The following is an 18,532-nucleotide window of genomic DNA, read 5'->3' on the forward strand; positions in this document are numbered from 1 at the left end:
ATGAAGTAAAATTCAAAATATCATTATGAATTTCAGGTACTACAGTTTAACTATAAAAAGGAGGGCTACATATGGTGAAAATACATTGGAAATTTCCATTCACAATTCAGCCAATGATGTAATGTAATCATCTCAAGTTTGTATGGAAAATAGGAAGTGATATTGTCTGAATTCTGACTTAAGGTGTTATAGATTCAACAAAAAAGTTTAGAAATTTTAAGTCATATTATAGTATTTTATCTTTATAATTTTTAAGAAAAGCAGATAAACCTTTTTGAAGATCTGCTCTGCTAAGTTTTATATTCTCACGTAATTTCAACTAATAAGTGTATTAATTATATATATATAATCCATACAACTTATGTTTGATCCTCTGCTCTGTGTATAGTACTGTCTCAGTGCAATGCCATACATAGAAACCTTGTTTTTAAGTAATTTGCAGTATACTGGAAAAGACATGCCTTTTTATACCAAACTAGAAATAGAAAATATCAAAATGTAGAATTCAGGTGATAATTTTACTGGTAGGTTACAGAGGAAGAGAAAAAACATAAATATTGCTAGGAGTAAAAGTATGTATATATAGTATATATTTGTATGTGCATGTTTTTGTATACACATTTATTTTTATATAGCTATGAGCATTGTTCCAAAGTTTAGACTTAAGAATCAAAACCCTGTCTTCAAATCCTGACTTGTTCATCTATCATCTCTGTGACATGGAACAACTATTAAAGACTTTGTTTCTTCATTTGTACAATGAAAATATTAATATTTACATCACGGAATATTTTGTAAGAGTTAAATATAGTAATGTTTATAAAATACCAATTTGTCGTGGACAATAAATTGTGATTATTATATCAATATGCTTAGTAATTCTTTAAAAAGAAATTATCTTCTTGTTAGTAAAAAATTTATAGCATATTGTTTAATAATTTTTATATTAGTTTTTTACACTATTCAACTATAAAAATACCAAAAATACATGACAGCAGGACATTCACAATTGTCAGATTGAAGAATGGATTGTAAGTTTGTTGCTAAGCCAGCAGAAAATATGGTTGTCAAACTTTACCGATGTGTCAGAGTACATGAGACTTAGAGCAGTGATGAGTGAGTTTGATCAAAATGTTGAAATCACACATACAGGCCATTTTATGATGAGTCTATTCTTCAATTCTATGTTGAAAGATAAAATGTCTTGCTTACTTTTTTCATAAAATGAAGGGTTATGTGTACATAAAGCATTTTTTATGAAAAAAAAAAACATTGTGGAATACATTTTTATTTCTAGTGGTCTGAATAAAGCTATATTTATTTTGCTTCTTACCAAAAAGGAAAGTTCCCAAGAGAACATAAAGCCATCAATTAAAACTATCTCTGTCAATTAAACCCCACAAAAGTGTATTTTTAGGTACAGCTGTTATTTATAACCCAAAGACCATCACTGATTGGCCTTTAAAAGTTATGGTTCATGGTTCAATCTTTCACTGCCCTAGATAACAAAGCAGGCATGCTGTTCCAAATACAACAGGTACATAATGAGAACTAACTATGATGAGAACTAAAGAGATAGGAATGGAGCTAGGCTTTAATTTTTGGTTCTTCCACCATATGACCTTCAGCAAGTGTCCCAGGCTCTCAGATCTGCATAAGAATGTCCCCCAAACTTAGTGACTTTAAACAACAAAAAACGTTTGTTTTTACTTATAAATTTGAGCAAGATTCAGCTAGAACAGTTCATCTCTGTTTCAGGCTGCATTTATCTGGGGCAGCTTTACTGGGTCCTGGACATCTACGTCCCGGGTATCCCAGTAACCTGGCTGACAGTGTGGTGATGGCAGATAGCTGGGAGCTCAGCACAGCCATGCACCAAAGGCCTAAGGTCTCCACCTGGGCCGCTTCATGGCTGCTTGACCTTCCCCTTGGCATAGTGGCTAGCTTCTAAAAGTAACCATCCCAAAAGAAACAGGCAGAGGCTCTATCATCTTTTATGACTTTGCCTAGAAACTCACTGTAATTACAAATACACCCAGATTAAGAGGAAAAAACATAAGCCTGAGCTTTTTATGGGGAAGGGTCAGTCAGTTCAGTCTCACAATTGTGCCCAACTCTTTCCGACCCCATGGACTGCAGCACACTAGTCTTCCCTGTCCATCACCAACTCCCAGAGCTTGCTCAAACTCAAGTCCATCAAGTCAGTGATGCCATCCAACCATCTCATCCTCTGCCGTCTCCTTCTCCTCCTGCCTTCGATCTTTCCCAGAATCAGGATTTTTTCCAGTGAGTCAGTTCTTTGCATCAGGTGGCCAAATTATTGGAGTTTCAGCTTCAGCATCAGTCCTTCCAATAAATATTCTGGACTGATTTCCTTTAGGATGGACTGGTTTGATCTCCTTGAGTCCAAGGGACTCTCAAGAGTCTTCTCCAACACCATGGTTCAAAAGCATCAATTCTTCTGTGCTCAGCTTTCTTTATAGTCCAACTCTCATATCCATACATGACTACTGGAAAAACCATAGCTTTGACTGGATGGATTTTTGTCGGCAAAGTAACATCTGCTTTATAATGGGGCAGAGTATCTATCAACATTGTCAGAAGGAAATGTAGAGTGAGAAGTATTGTTGGAGACATTTTGGGAACACACAGTCTACCATAGCAAGGTGTTATACTTTGCTTAATTTCAGTTTCTTCATCTTCATAATAATATGCTAGGCACCCTTCTGATTACTATGTGTATTAACTCATTAAATACTCACATTACCTCTAAGCTAGGTGCCCCATTTTACAGGTGAGAAAAAAGATGCACAGAAAAATAAGCTGCCTGAAGTGACAGGGTTAATAAAATACAGGAGAATTCAAAGCCATGTAATCTAGTTCCAAAGGTCACACTCTTTATTATCCTTTGTAACTAATTTTTGTATAGAAAATTATATAGAAATGTATAGAATTATAAAAAAAGTATAGAAAAAGTTTTACACAATATGAGACCTATTCTGAATGCTTAATAATTATAAATGGTTTTGCTGTAGCTATTATTACTCTTGTATCATACAGTGGGTCACAGAGTGTTTTCTCTTTGACAGTGGTTTTACTTACTCAGAAAAGTAGATTTACTCTGCCTTAAGGAATATGCAAAAAAGGGATATTGACAGAAAAAGTTGAAAACTGATATTACTAGATGTCTAGAAAAAATAGTGAAATAGAAATAAGAATCTGTGATAAGAGACTAAAATTTTAAACAGCATCTTATTTCAGAGTACCTCAAAATAAGATGATAGACTCAGTAGGCACACTTTTTAAAAGCACTGCTAAATAGCAAGGAAGTAGTATTCTGGCAGGCTTTATTTTGGTTGACTAAAATACACTTAGGAACACCAAAGGAAATAAAAATAGTATGAGAAAATGAATTTTAGGACACTTAAAAAGTGCTATGTATTTTTAGGAAAAAATGTGGTTAGCTTTTTATTTTGTGCCATTATTATTATTAGATTCTATTCAAACTGGTATAAAAATAAAAATGGTGTATAATCCTAAAAACTGCTAACATAAACCTTTGTTCCCCACACCTTAATTTTCAGAATAAAAACACTTACCTTACTTTCATACTAAAAATGGCTTTAGAATTTTAATTCCACATGTCATCAGTCTCAGACTATTGAAGTATTGCTGACATTATTTTCCTTGTAATGCTCTGTTCTTGAAAGTTCTTATCTCTCAAATAAAAACACAGTTTAAAATTATTTTAATATAAATTATTAATCTGTGAATGATAAAAAATGGTGAGAGGCAAAACTAAGATCTGTGTATCTACTTTATGCTAGTTAAAGGCAACTTACGTGGGTTTGCAGTATATATGTCTGTTTATGTTATAATTTTTGTGTCTCATAGACAAACAAATAAAAGAAGTGTCTTTCTTCTATATTGATGTCATCTCTTTTACCTAACCAAAAGTTTAAAACTTCTAGTCTGAGACCTGGGTAGTAGTCTTTTGGTTCATTTCTCAAAGTCTTTGGTATGTTGAAAAGAATCAGTTCCAAGTATGTGCAGTTTGGAAACAAGCCCAGAGGTTCATAAACAAGTATGGGACTGCTTTCCCAGAGTCTGGTCTCTCCGTTTTCTTCCTAGTACTTTCTGAATCCCTCAAACTCCTCTTCAAAGTCCTTTGTCTAGAAAGCTAGCTGGGGCTTTCTTTGTTCTACTCTGCTGTACACTTCTGCAACTGGATCTACATCCAGAACCAAGTGAGAGGAGGACAGAAGGAAAAAAATGCAATGAAGGTTGACTCCACGCTCTCAGAACCACAGCTTCAGTGAAGGAGGAAGGTTTTTCCTTCTTGGGAATTTTGTCTTCTGTGAGCTCCCATTACTGACCACCACCACCAGCCTACAACACAATTACTTGAGGTCTGGGCATGAGAGAACAGGAAAAGAGAGAGAGAAAGAGGGAAGGGATTTCCATATTCCTAATTGTCTCCTGAACATTTCCCACTTCCAGAGACAAGGTGAGCTGGAGCTCTGTGAGCTGTTGGCCACTTCCAGGTGTCCAGTCCATTCAGTTGAGGCTCCAGCCCAAGCACCGGGGAAAACAGGGAGGAGACAAGGGGGAAAGACTGGCAAATTCATAACCAGCTTGGTAGTACCACAAATTTGGGGTTTCTCCATTAGGCCTGGTTCTACTTACTTTTCCGAGCCCTCACAGTTGCTGGGGTGGGGAAGTAGGGTGGTACTGTGTTCAGATTCAAGAGAAAGTCCACTTTAAACATTTCTTTGGTGGAAGTAAGAAATTAGAATTCACGACAGGACAGTTTATGTATATTATCTTCATGAGGACTTTATAGTAGCTCCCCTGCAAGGAAAATTAGGTTGAATATCTTGAGGAATAATCCGCATTTTATTATTAGTAGACTCGTATTTGGTCTTGAAATTTTCCTTCAGTATTTATTAAGAGATTAATCTGAAAAACAAAATATTTGTGCTTATTTAACCTTAAGTTTTAGGGGTTTTCCTTTTGTTATTATTTTTCAGTTATCTGATCTTCCCTGCCTTCTCTGCTTATATGACAGCAAATTTTAATTTTTATGACTTCAGAGTAATATCTAGGAAAACAGTAATGAGACTGCCTATCCCAGTTTATTTAATTTCCTGAGTTCTAATGTTTTAGAAATGATGCACATCACATATTTTACTAATAAGTCATTCAGGTTTATCTAAACTTACAGACTATTGAGCACCTATGAGGGAAAAGCAGTCAATTATATTAATATTAGCTCCTGTCAGACAATACACAATTGAATATTTCATCATATGGTAAGAAGTGCACAGCATGATATGCCAACCAGGATTTCTCATGGTTCCTTGTCTTAAAGTTCTCTGATAGTAGAGAAAACCTAAAAACATTGCTAGTAATATATAGCTTGCTATGCTAAAGCGCTTCAGTCGTGTCCGACCCTGTGCGACCCCATAGACGGCAGCCCACCAGGCTCCTCCATCCCTGGGAATCTCCAGGCAAGAACACTGGAGTGGGTTGCCATTTCCTTCAATGCATGAAAGTGAAAAGTGAAAGTGAAGTCACTTAGTCGTGTCCGACTCTTCAGGACCCCATGGACTGCAGCCTACCAGGCTCCTCCATCCATGGGATTTTCCAGGCGAGTACTGGAGTGGGGTGCCATTGCCTTTTCCAATATATAGCTTAACAATGCAATTTTTGAAATATAATATGTGTAGGACAGATCATACATTTCTTGATTTTGTTTTAGCAGACAAACCTCTGTGTGTGTATGCATGTGTGTGTGTGTGTGTGTGTGTGTCTGTGAAATACTATTCAACTATATTCCTATCAATACCCAGAGAATTTAATTTTCTGAAATTTCAGGTATCAATAAGCAAAATTATATGGCAAGGTATGTACTTCATTAATATTAGTGTTATTTCAATAACTATACTCATTGTATGAACCTTTAATACATGCTATTCTATAAAAATTGTTTTGTACTTTTTAATGTATAGCCCACCTTTTATTGTTATTTTAGGCAACCACTTAAAGTTCTTCAAATCATAAATGTATTTTTTAAATAGGCTGTGTATTAGATTATTTATTATTTTGTAATTATATATTTATATGTTTTACATAGTCTATATTTATATATTTTACACATTATATATTTATATATTTTGCATTTTATAGATCCCTGCTACCAAATTGCATTGATTTTATTTTTTAGCATTCATGATACTTTTATCAGTAAGTAAATGGCAACAGAAAATTTAAAAAAAATCATTTCATAAATATCCCATCAATAATTTTGTAATTTGATTATTCTCAACTAAATGTATTTACTTCAATTATAGAATTAGAAATTTAGTGAAGTGTAAATTTTGTAAAATATAGTTGATTGAAATATTTATTTATCTCCATTCCCTCAGCACACTTCACCAAAATAAGTAAAAGAATATAGAAGGTTTACACTAACAAGGGCAAAGCAGGGGAGGAGAAAACACGTCACATGAGAATTATCAGCATGTCAACAAAACTGCAGAAAATGAAAATCAAATGGAGGCCTGATAGCTCACTTAGCGATGGAACCTGTATGACTGCCTGTGGGGAGAGAAGCTACTTTCAATTTGTGCTGTTCTGTTGGGTACATACCAGTGAGTGGCATTGTCAGAAGAAATGTGTATGTTCCTCTGTAGTAGATACTACCAAATAATCCCCCCAAATGGTAGTGTCACTATAAACTAAAATATAGAATTACTGTATATCTTCTTTATTCATTCTTTCATTGACAGAGACTGACTTTTTCCATATCTTGGCTATTGCGAATAATGCTGTAATAATGCTGTAGTGCAGGTAACTTTTTCATATCCTCTTTTCATTTCTTTTGAATATATACCCAGAAATAGGATTGCTGGGTCACTTGGTAGGTCTATTTTTAGTTTTCTGAGAAACAGCCATACTGTTTTCCATTTTGGCTACACTAACTTGCATTCCCACCGACCAGTACACAAGAGTTCCCTTCTCTCTACATCCCTGCCATCAGGTATCTCTTCTTTTCTTGATAATTGCCATTCTAACAGTTGTAAGACTACATGTCATTCTGGTTTTCATTTGCATTTCCCTGACTATTAGTTGTATTGAGCATCTTTTCCTGTACTTGTTGGCCATTTGTATGTCTTCTTTAAAGAAAGGTCTTTTCAGTTCCTCTGCCTATTTTTTAACTGTACATTTTTGTTTTTGTTATTATTGAGTTATGTGAGCTCCTTATATACTTTAGGTATTATCAGTTTATCAGATATATTATTTTCAAATCTTTTGACCCATTCTATCAGTTGCCTGTTCATTATTTTTACCTGTTTCTTTTGCTGTGCTAAGCTTTTTAGTCTGATGTAGTGCTACTTGCTTTTGTTGCTGGTGCTTTTGCTGTAATATTTTTCTTTTTTTAATCATTGCCAAGACCAATATCAAGATGTTCCTCTATGTTTTCTTCTAAAAGTTTTACAGTTTCAAGTCTTATTTTTTAGTCTCTACTCCATTTTGAGTTAACTTTTGTGAGTAGTGTCTCAGTCAGTCTGTTCAGTTGCTCAGTCGTGTCCGACTCTTTGCGACCCCGTGAATCACAGTACACCAGGCCTCCCTGTCCATCACCAACTCCCAGAGTTCACCCAAACTCATGTCCATCGACTCTGTGATGCCATCCAGCCATCTCATCCTCTGTCGTCCCCTTCTCCTCCTGCCCCCAATCCCTCCTAGCATCAGGGTCTTTTCCAATGAGTCAGGTCTTCCCACGAGGTGGCCAAAGTATTGGAGTTTCTGCTTCAGCATCAGCCCTTCCAATGAACACTCAGGACTGGTCTCCTTTAGGATGGACTGGCTGGATCTCCTTGCAGTCCAAGGGATTCTTAAGAGTCTTCTCCAACACCACAGTTCAAAAGCATCAATTCTTCGGCGCTCAGCTTTCTTCACAGTCCAACTCTCACATCCATACATGACCACAGGAAAAACCATAGCCTTGACTAGACGGACCTTTGTTGGCAAAGTAATGTCTCTGTTTTTTAATATGTTGTCTAGGTTGGTCATAACTTTCCTTCCAAGGAGTAGTGTCTAGTCAGGTCCAGTTTCACTTTTCTGTCTGTGGTTAACCAGTTTTCCTTACAGCATTTATTGAAGACACTATTCTTTCCTGATTGAGAATTCTTAGCTTCTTTGTCAAATATTAGTTATGTATTTGGGAATTTATTTCTGGGCTGTCTATTCTGTTCCAGTGGTCTATGTATATATTTTTTATACTGATACTATACTGTTTCAATTTGTATAACTCCATAGTATAGTTAACTTCCCTGGTGGCTCAGATGGTAAAGCATCTGCCTACAATGTGGGAGCAGAGAAGGCAATGGCAACCCACTCCTGTACTCTTGCCTGGAAAATCCCATGGACAGAGGAGCCTGGTAGGCTACAGTCCATGGGGTCACTAAGAGTTGGACACGACTGAACGCCTTCACTTTCACTTTCATGCATTGGAGAAGGAACTGGCAACCCACTCCAGTGTTCTTGCCTGGAGAATCCCTGGGACGGGGGGAGCCTGGTGGGCTGCCGTCTATGGGGTCACAAGGGTTGGACACGACTGAAGCGACTTAGCAGCAGCAGCAGCACAATGTGGGAGACCTGGGTTCAATCCCTGGGTCAGGAAGATCCTCTGGAGAAGGAAATGGCAACCCACTCCAGTACTCTTGCCTGGAAAATCCCATGGATGGAGGAGCCTAGTAGGGTACAGTCCATGGAGTCCCAAAGAGTTGGACATGACTGAGCGACTAAACTTTCTGTAGTATAGTTTGAAATCAGGAAACATGGAAGAAACACAAGCTGGAATCAAGATTGCCGGGAGAAATATCAATAACCTCAAATATGCAGATGACACCACCCTTATGGCAGAAAGTGAAGAGGAACTACAAAGCCTCTTGGTGAAAGTGAAAGTGGAGAGTGAAAAAGTTGACTTAAAGCTCAACATTCAGAAAACAAAGATCATGGCATCCGGTCCCACCACTTCATGGGAAATAGATGGAGAAACAGTAGAAACAGTGTCAGAATTTATTTTTCTGGGCTCCAAAATCACTACAGATGGTGACTGCAGCCATGAAATTAAAAGACGCTTACTCCTTGAAAGGAAAGTTATGACCAACCTAGATAGCATATTCAAAAGCAGAGGCGTTACTTTGCCAACAAAGGTTCATCTAGTCAAGGCTATGGCTTTTCCTGTTGTCATGTATGGATGTAAGATTTGGACTGTGAAGAAAGCTGAGCACTGAAGAATTGATGCTTTTGAACTGTGGTGTTGGAGAAGACTCTTGAGAGTCCCTTGGACTGCAAGGAGATCCAACCAGTCCATTCTGGAGGAGATCAGCCCTGAGATTTCTTTGGAAGGAATGATGCTAAAGCTGAAACTCCAGTACTTTGGCCACCTGATGCGAAGAGTTGACTCACTGGAAAAGACTCTGATGCTAGGAGGGATTGGGGGCAGGAGGAGAAGGGGACAACAGAGGATGAGATGGCTGGATGGCATCACTGACTCAATGGACGTGAGTCTGAGTGAACTCCGGGAGTTGCTGATCTACAGGGAGGCCTGGCGTGCTGCGATTCATGGGGTCACAAAGAGTTGGACTCGACTGAGCGACTGATCTGATCTGATCTGATCTGATGCCTTTAGCATTGTTATTCTTAGAATTGCTTTGGCTATTTGGGGTCTTTTGTGGTTCAATGAATTTTAGAATTGTTTTTAATATCTCTGTGAAGAATGCCATTGGATTTTTGATAGGGATTGCATTGAATCTATAGTTGGTTTGAGTAGTATGGACATTTTAGTGAATTATTGCAGTAGAGGAATATGGGCTGTCTTTCTATGTGTTTGTGTTGTCTTCAGTTTCTTTATCAAAATATTGTAATTTTCATTGTAAGGTCTTTCACTTAATTGGTTAAATTCATGCCATTTTATAGTTTTTCAGCTATTGTAATGTGACATTTATGTTCAGGTCATTAGAAAATTGATTTTATGTATATATATATATAATTGATTATATATATACAACAAAAATGACAGGGGCTTCCATGACAGTCCAGTGGTTAAGACTTTGCCTTCCAATGCAGAGGTTGTAGATTCAATCTTAGGTTAGGGAGCTCAGATCCCATATGCCTTGCAACCAAAAACATAAAACAGAAGCAATATTGTAACAAATTCAATAAATATTTTTAAAATATTCCACATCAAAAAAATCTTTTTAAAAATGACACACATGACATTGATATTGCTAATAAATACTGCTTATAAGTTAATAAAATACAAGCAACCAGTAGAAAATGAACAAAGGATATAAAAGAATTCATAACCAAAAGACCAATAAAAATATGAAAAAATGTGCAATATTAGTGGGATTTAGGAAGCTTCAATTGAAGTAACAATATTTAATTCCATGTGTTGTCAGAAGGTAAACGAGTCACTAATAATTATAGGATTAGTAGGGGGAAGATTAGGCTGCTCAATTACATTTGTTTGACCTTTTGAAATATATTTAGAAATGTAACATAGAAATAAGTGTTAAATTATACATATACCCTGGCCCAGAACTCCTACTCTTAGGAACGGAAATGTAAGTATCAACATGGGGATGTTTACTGCAGCATAGTTTATAAAGTATTTCTTTCAAGTAGGCGATTGTTGATACAACTGCAGATATATTACAATGAATTACAGCCATTGACATGGAGAAATTTTCATGCTATAGTTGATAATTGATAAAAATAATCTAAAGTTTATTGATATTATCTCAATATTGAAAAATCAACAGTATGAAATCCTTCAGTTCATACATATGTAAACATACATCTACACAACAGCGTGTTGGCATTTTAGGAAAATAATATTTGAAGAAGGAATAAAAGGTACGAATAAGCAAAATTTCTAAATGACATTTAAAGTAAATATCCATACAAAAAGCATATCTGTTATGTTATATTAGATGCATGTTATATTCAAAAGCATGAATATTTTGAATATAGAAATAGATACCACAGTGAATGTTTAACCTGATCGTATATATCTGAATAACTTCTCCTAAAAGAAAACATTGGAAACCACTGAATCAAATAATACTAAACTTTCCTTCTTCAGTATTGACATAATGTTGGGAAACATTCCTATTTTTGGTGGTTTGTTTTTCTTTAGAAATGAAATGTACATACTCTATAAATAGAGAAAAAGGAAGTGGTAGACAAAGAAGGGATACATAAGAAAATAATTTAAAAGTTCTGAAGATTTAGGTACTGATGCTTTTGAATTGTGGTGTTGGAGAAGACTCTTGAGAGTCCCTTGGACTGCAGGGAGATCCATCCAGTCCATTCTGAAGGAGATGAGCCCTGGGATTTCTTTGGAAGGAATGATGCTAAAGCTGAAACTCCACTACTTTGGCCACCTCATGCGAAGAGTTGACTCATTGGAAAAGACTCTGATGCTGGGAGCGATTGGGGGCAGGAGGAGAAGGGGACAACAGAGGATGAGATGGCTGGATGGCATCACTGACTCAATGGACGTGAGTCTGAGTGAACTCCGGGAGTTGGTGATGGACAGGGAGGCCTGGCGTGCTGCAGTTCATGGGATCGCAGAGAGCTGGACACGACTGAGTGACTAAACTGAACTGAACTGAACTGATCCCATTTTTAACAGAAATACAAACAAAACCTAAAACTACTGACTAAAAGATAAATAGAATGCTCATTCCACTTACAAAGTAGCCACATATTAGACATCAGTGAATTAATTATTATTCATTCACTCATTTAAGTTTTCAGGCATCTATAATAACTATATATTCAAAATATGCTAAGAATTGTGCATATAAGAAGACTAAAGCCCATGTCTAGCTTGTGGCAGTTACAAAAATTTGAGGTGATAATATGATCAGTTAGTTGTAATGTAATATGATTCCCCATTGTATAACTTAATTTTGAATAACTATTTCATTCGTTAATATTAGCATGTATTGACTTTTCTGTGTATGTGTGAACTGAATTCCAAAGTGTATAATTTAAAATGTGTTGTACATGTGCAAATAAAATAATTCTAGCAATAATCAAAAAAAATTGTTTTTCCTGTGTTCACAGCTTGCAGACCAGGATTCTATAAAGCGTTTGCTGGCAACATAAAATGTTCTAAGTGTCCTCCACACAGTTTAACCTACGTGGAAGCAACTTCTGTCTGTCAGTGTGAAAAGGGTTACTTTCGAGCTGAAAAAGACCCACCTTCCATGGCATGTACCAGTAAGTCTGTCCATTTTGCATTTGAAAATCCTATTTTCAATCCTTTTGGTCTCTTTATTCTAAATTTTAAAAAAAGAAGTGGATATACAAAATTCTGTGTGATCAATGTTGCTTGTCTTTGATATTAGTCAAGGAAAAGTTTCTCTTTCTTAGTATAATTATTTGTTAGCCGCTTACAGAGAATGTATGTTTTCTCAAAAATCACATTGATTCCTGACATGCCACCACCAGCCCTGGTTTGGAGACCTGGCAAATTTTTCTTAGGCATAATTTGTCCTTAGGAAATCAAAGCAGCTAAAGGTTTCTTTGAGGATTTATAAGCAAAAGTTGTGTTATTTGCTTTAACTCTTGAACATTTAAAGGCGCATCACTTTAGGGCCATCAAGTTTGCTGTGTCAGGGGAGCTTCAGTATGGAACTCTGAAAGTCACTGTGCTAATGTTATACAGGAAAGTTCAAGTTTTACTTGACATTTGTCTCTAAAGGGAAGATATTTTTGAGTTTATCCACATTTCACCTCTCACTTTCTCTCCCATTGTTGATTTGAAACCAATAGAATATTAAATCTAAATGTGAAGGTCATTTTAATGCATGCCCCAAGAATTTTAAATTAGTAATATTCTCCTATTATTAAAGTATCATAAATTATATGTACACTTTAAAAATAAAAATGAATATATTGATATTAATGCATTGCTAAGCCATGCAAAAGTAAAATGTCACCTCTTAGTTATAAAAGTCTTATTAAATACATAAATAAAATATAGTGAAATTTCACCCTTCTTGATGAATTGGTGCCACAATGTTGATTATCTTATGTAATTTCACAGGGGCTGAAATGGATTAAAAATACATAATGCCACATATTCCTCAGAGACAATGGATATGTTACATTTCTTTTAAATGATGCAGTTTGTAGATTTGTGTGCGTTACTACAATCTTATACAATATAAAATACTTTTATAGAATACACTTAAAAATACAACACGTTTATTAGTAGATACAATTTTTGCTTTCTGACTATAAATACTGAGTGACTACTTTCTTCAGAAAAATACAGCATGAGAAATTATTAGCTAGATTTTTTTTTCTAGGAACATATTCTAAGCTTATAAGTAGGAAAAGAGAAATTCTCAATATCATTTGTTACCTAATTGTGGAAATAGTTTTGAATAGGAAAATATTTCTCCTACTGGTAAATATTTGTATGTATGTATGTATGTATATGTAGGTGGTGGTGTTTCAAATTGTTACAGTTCTGCCTGGGAAGTATCCCTAAAAACCTACATCAGAAACTAAGTAGATGCCTAGGTGAGTGAGAGAAGGGAATCTGCTCTTTTTATTTTCTTGAAAAAAGAAAGTGTTAGTTGCTCAGTTGTGTCCAACTCTGAGACCCTGTGGAGTGTAGTCTGACAGGTTCCTCTGTCCATGGGACTTGCCAGGCAAGAACACAATCCCTTATCCAGGGGATCTTCCAGACCCAGGGATCGAATCTATGTCTCCTGCATTGCAGGCAGATTCTTTACCATCTGAGCCATTAGGAATTAGAAGGCCATGAATAGACAGATTGACAAAGTGAAGGAATACATTGTTTCCCACCAGTATAACCCTTAGTGAGGGGTCAGAGTAGGGAGTTGGGGAGGATTAATTCTATGGAGTGAGACTATTAAGGAAATAAATAAATATGGGATACAATAAAATCTACAAATCTCAGTCTTTGTTGAATCTAATATGTATACTTAACTAGCTTAACATTGTTAAGTTTCTTGAATTTTTCTCTCTTTAAAAACTTTTTTTTTTAATATTTGATGTTGTAAATTATGTTTACAATTATGTTAAACTGCTTTAGCTATACTAAATGGAAGCATACTTTTGGTCATCATTGGGCAGAGCTTTGACAGGGAACAGCATACTGTACTGCCATAGGGATTAAAACAGAAACTCAAACAAAGGTGAAAAGTTCTGTCAGCTCCCCCGAATTCGAGCCACTGGAAACTCACCTCTAAAGGCTTCTCTCTGCTACTTTATTGAATACGTCTTTATCTTAATTTTAGCCAAAACTTACAATGGTGTACTAGTAAATTCACCATCTTTTAGAGTCAAAGTATCTGAGTGTGAATCTTGGCTTTGGTACTGTAAGAAATATAAATTTGAAGTGGTCCATTTTCAAGACAAAATAACTAGCTCTGAAGTAGCTAAACTTGCTGCTTCTGCTGCTGCTGCTAAGTTGCTTCAGTCATGTCCGACTCTGTACGACCACATAGATGGCAGCCCACCAGGCTCCCCTGTCCATGGGATTCTCCAGGCAAGAACACTGGAGTTGGTTGCCATTTCCTTCTCCAATGCATGAAAGTGAAAAGTGAAAGTGAATTTCATGGGATTTTCCAGGCAAGAGTACTGGAGTAGGGTGCCATTGCTAAACTTGGGAACATGACAAAGTTGAGGCCTGGATTCTTTAGATAAAGTTAGGGTTGGGGAGAGAGATCAGACTGGATCCTAAAGAGATAGGATCCACCCATTGTCTGTGCCCTGCCTCTCAGTTCAGTTCAGCTCATTCGCTCAGTCGTGTCTGACTCTTTGTGACCCCATGAATTGCAGCACGCCAGGCCTCCCTGTCCATCACCAACTCCCGGAGTTCACTCAGACTCACGTCCATTGAGTCAGTGATGCCATCCAGCCATCTCATCCTCTGTCGTCCCCTTCTCCTCCTGCCCCCAATCCCTCCCAGCATCAGAATCTTTTCCAATGAGTCAACTCTTCGCATGAGGTGGCCAAAGTACTGGAGTTTCAGCTTTAGCATCATTCCTTCCAAAGAACACCCAGGACTGATCTCCTTTAGGATGGACTGGTTGGATCTCCTTGCATTCCAAGGGACTCTCAAGAGTCTTTTCCAACACCACAGTTCAAAAGCATCAATTCTTTGGCACTCAGCTTTCTTCACAGTCCAACTCTCACATCCACACATGACCACTGGAAAAGCCATAGCCTTGACTAGACAGACCTTTGTTGGCAAAGTAATGTCTCTGCTTTTGAATATGCTATTTAGGTTGATCATAACTTTCCTTCCAAGGAGTAAGCGTCTTTTAATTTTATGGCTGCAATCACGATTGGCAGTGATTTTGGAGCCCCTCAAAATAAAGTGTGACACTGTTTCCACTGTTTCCCCATCTATTTGCCATGAAGTGATGGGACCAGATGCCATGCTCTTCATTTTCTGAATGTTGAGCTTTAAGCCAACTTTTTCACTCTCTCTCTAAACTTGACTAATGTCTTGCAGACTTGACACAATTCAATGGCACCTAGAGGCTCCCTAAGAAAACAGGATGTTGAGCTTTCTTACTAGCCAGAAAGCCTTTGTTGAAAAATGCTTTTTCCCAATGAAAAGTTGGGAAGGAAGAAAGAAGGGTACCCTATAAGGAAATAATGAAACTTAGGTGAAGTCCGCAAAAATTGTACACTACATAGTACACAGCCAATAAGGAACTGGGTGGGGGGAGGGTGGAAACCTGTGAGTTAGGGAATAAATTCCATGTTGTATTCGCTCTGGGTGTGCCTACCCACCAGACACCGGGTTTTTCAAGACCTTAGTTAAAAACTCGCACTTTCGCTGTACTTCATGTATACAAGTCCACCCATTGGTTTTGGGCTGTTGAGCATGTTTCTTACAGGTACTTACTAGCTATATGGTTTGGGCAAATTATTTAACCTTTTAACCTCTGTTGCACCATTCTTAGTGATAACAATGCCTACCTCATTCTGTTGTTATTTATAATTATTAAATAAGTTATTATTTTTAAAAGTGCTAAGAATAATACCTGGGTTTCCCTGGTGGCTCTGTGGTGAAGAATTCTACTGCCAATGTAGGAGACTTGCCAAAGATCAGAGTTCAATCCCTATGCCTAGCCCACAGCAGCTGCTACATAAGAGTTTAGTACAGAAAGCTGTTCTCAATTCATTTTGAAATTATTTTTGGTAAGTTGGTGTTCAATCTATTAAATACTTTATGTTGGTAATATTATTCTGAGATCACAACTTCTACCATCTGAATTCCTACAAATTGAAGAAATGTTCTGAATTTATAAGACTTTTACATAAAATATATTAAGTCCACTAACTCTATGGATATCTGATGTAAATAAATATTTTTTGAATTATACTCTGACTAGGTGAGAGAGCCTAGCAATTATTATAATACATGCAGAACAAGCAAAGATCATTAACTCCAAAGCATCATACTTCCTATGATTGAAAGATTAGATTGTTAGGAAAGGAAAATGAAAAGCCAATGAAAAAGACAAGCCAAGAGGTCATGGAACAGTTAGATTTAAAAGGACCAGTCCTGCACCAAGATGCAGGACTTTTGAGGCCAAGAGTCATATAAGCAGCTAACCTTTTCATTTTTCACTAACTACAAAAAAAAAAAAAAAAAATAGCCAAATTCTAATAGATTTTTAGTAGCTGGAAGCTCACTTAACTTATAGATTGTGTGTCTCTGAATTAGCCGTTCTTTAATCACCTTTATTCCAATAATATTGTCTAAGAGTCAGAATTTATGTCAGGTAAACAATGACATCACCTTCTGCTGTTTTTGACTTAGCATTTGAAACCATGCTTTCAGAGAATCTTCCAGGCATTTAAGAGGAGGCTTTATTTTATTTTATTTTTTTTAACTTGGTATCATGGGCAGGGGAAATTTCAGTGATTGAGTTTAAAATAAAATGGAGGACCAAAATATTTAAAATGAATAACCAACACATTTGGCTAGTAAATTCCCTAGTGGTGGTGGTTTAATCACTAAGTCGTGTCCAACTCTTATGACCCCATGGACTGTAGCCTGCCAGGCTCCTCTGTCCATGGGATTCTCCAGGCAAGAATACTGGAGTGGGTTGCCATTTCCTTCTCGAGGGAATCTTCCCCACCCAGGAAACAAACCTGCACTGCAGGCAGATTCTTTACCAACTGAGCTATGAGGGAAGCCCAAATTCCCTAGTAGGGAAAGAATTCCTAGGTAGCTGTTGCCTGTAATCATATGAGTGACAGGATTTTAAGGACCTGAAGAGCTCTTTCCCTGTTTCTTAGCACTATCTTCAAAACAACAGCAACCCTTAAGTTTCTGGTACAACACAGCATATGCTTTCACCTTTAAGAGTTTTATAATTTCTTTGGATGTTCACTATAGAGATGGGTACCTTTTTATCTTTCATTTTTAAATTTTTAATTGGAGGATAATTGCTTTACAATGTTGTTGATTTCTGCCATCAGTCAATTCAGTTCAGTCGCTCAGTAGTGTCCGACTCTTTGTGACCCCATGAATTGCAGCACACCAGGCCTCCCTGTCCATCACCAACTTCCGGAGCCTAACCAAACCCATGTCCATGGAGTTGGTGATGCCATCCAGCCATCTCATCCTCTGTCGTCCCCTTCTCCTCCTGCCCCCAGTCCCTCCCAGCATCAGGGTCTTTTCCAATGAGTCAACTCTTTGCATGAGGTGGCCAAAGTACTGGAGTTTCAGCCTCAGCATCAGTCTTTCCACAGAACACCCAGGACTGGTCTCCTTTAGAATGGACTGTTTGGATCTCCTTGCAGTCCAAGGGACTCTCAAGAGTCTTCTCCAACACCACAGTTCAAAAGCATCAGTTCTTCTGTGCTCAGCTTTCTTCACAGTCCAACTCTCACATCCATACATGATCACTGGGAAAACCATAGCTTTGACTAGATGGACCTTTGTTGGCAAAGTAATATCTCTGCTTTTTAAAGTTATGACCTACCTAGATGTGCTATCTAGGTCATAACTTTCCTTCCAAGGAGTAAGCGTCTTTTAATTTCATGGCTGCAATCACCATCTGCAGTGATTTTGGACCCCAACAAAATAAAGTCAGCCACTGTTTCCACTGTTTCCCCATCTATTTGCCATGAAGTGATGGGACCAGATGCCATGATGTTAGTTTTCTGAATGTGGGGCTTTAAGCCAACTTTTTCACTCTCCACTTTCATCAAGAGGCTTTTTAGTTGCTCTTCACTTTCTGCCATAAGGGTGGTGTCATCTGCATATCTTAGATTATTGATATTTCTCCTGGCAATCTTGATTCCAATTTGGGCTTCTTCCAGCCCAGCGTTTCTCATGATGTACTCTGCATAGAAGTTAAATAAGCAGGGAGACAATAAACAGCCTTGACGTACTCCTTTTCCTATTTGGAACCAGTCTGTTGTTCCATGTCCAGTTCTA

General features: G+C 37.1%; 1 protein-coding gene across 6 annotated transcripts in view; it reads left to right on the forward strand.

Moving 5' to 3' along the window:
* The window catches only part of EPHA6 (EPH receptor A6), a 1,019,792-nt gene that overhangs the window by 427,193 nt on the left and 574,067 nt on the right, over positions 1-18,532 (forward strand). For all 6 annotated transcript variants that reach the window (XM_027554351.1, XM_027554393.1, XM_027554360.1 and 3 more), the window contains exon 4: positions 12,151-12,306. In XM_027554351.1, the coding sequence (XP_027410152.1) occupies positions 12,151-12,306 (156 nt within the window). The remainder of the gene's footprint in view (positions 1-12,150; positions 12,307-18,532) is intronic.

Source organism: Bos indicus x Bos taurus, chromosome 1 (genome assembly GCF_003369695.1).
Source record: "Bos indicus x Bos taurus breed Angus x Brahman F1 hybrid chromosome 1, Bos_hybrid_MaternalHap_v2.0, whole genome shotgun sequence".
Taxonomy (NCBI): domain Eukaryota; kingdom Metazoa; phylum Chordata; class Mammalia; order Artiodactyla; family Bovidae; genus Bos; species Bos indicus x Bos taurus.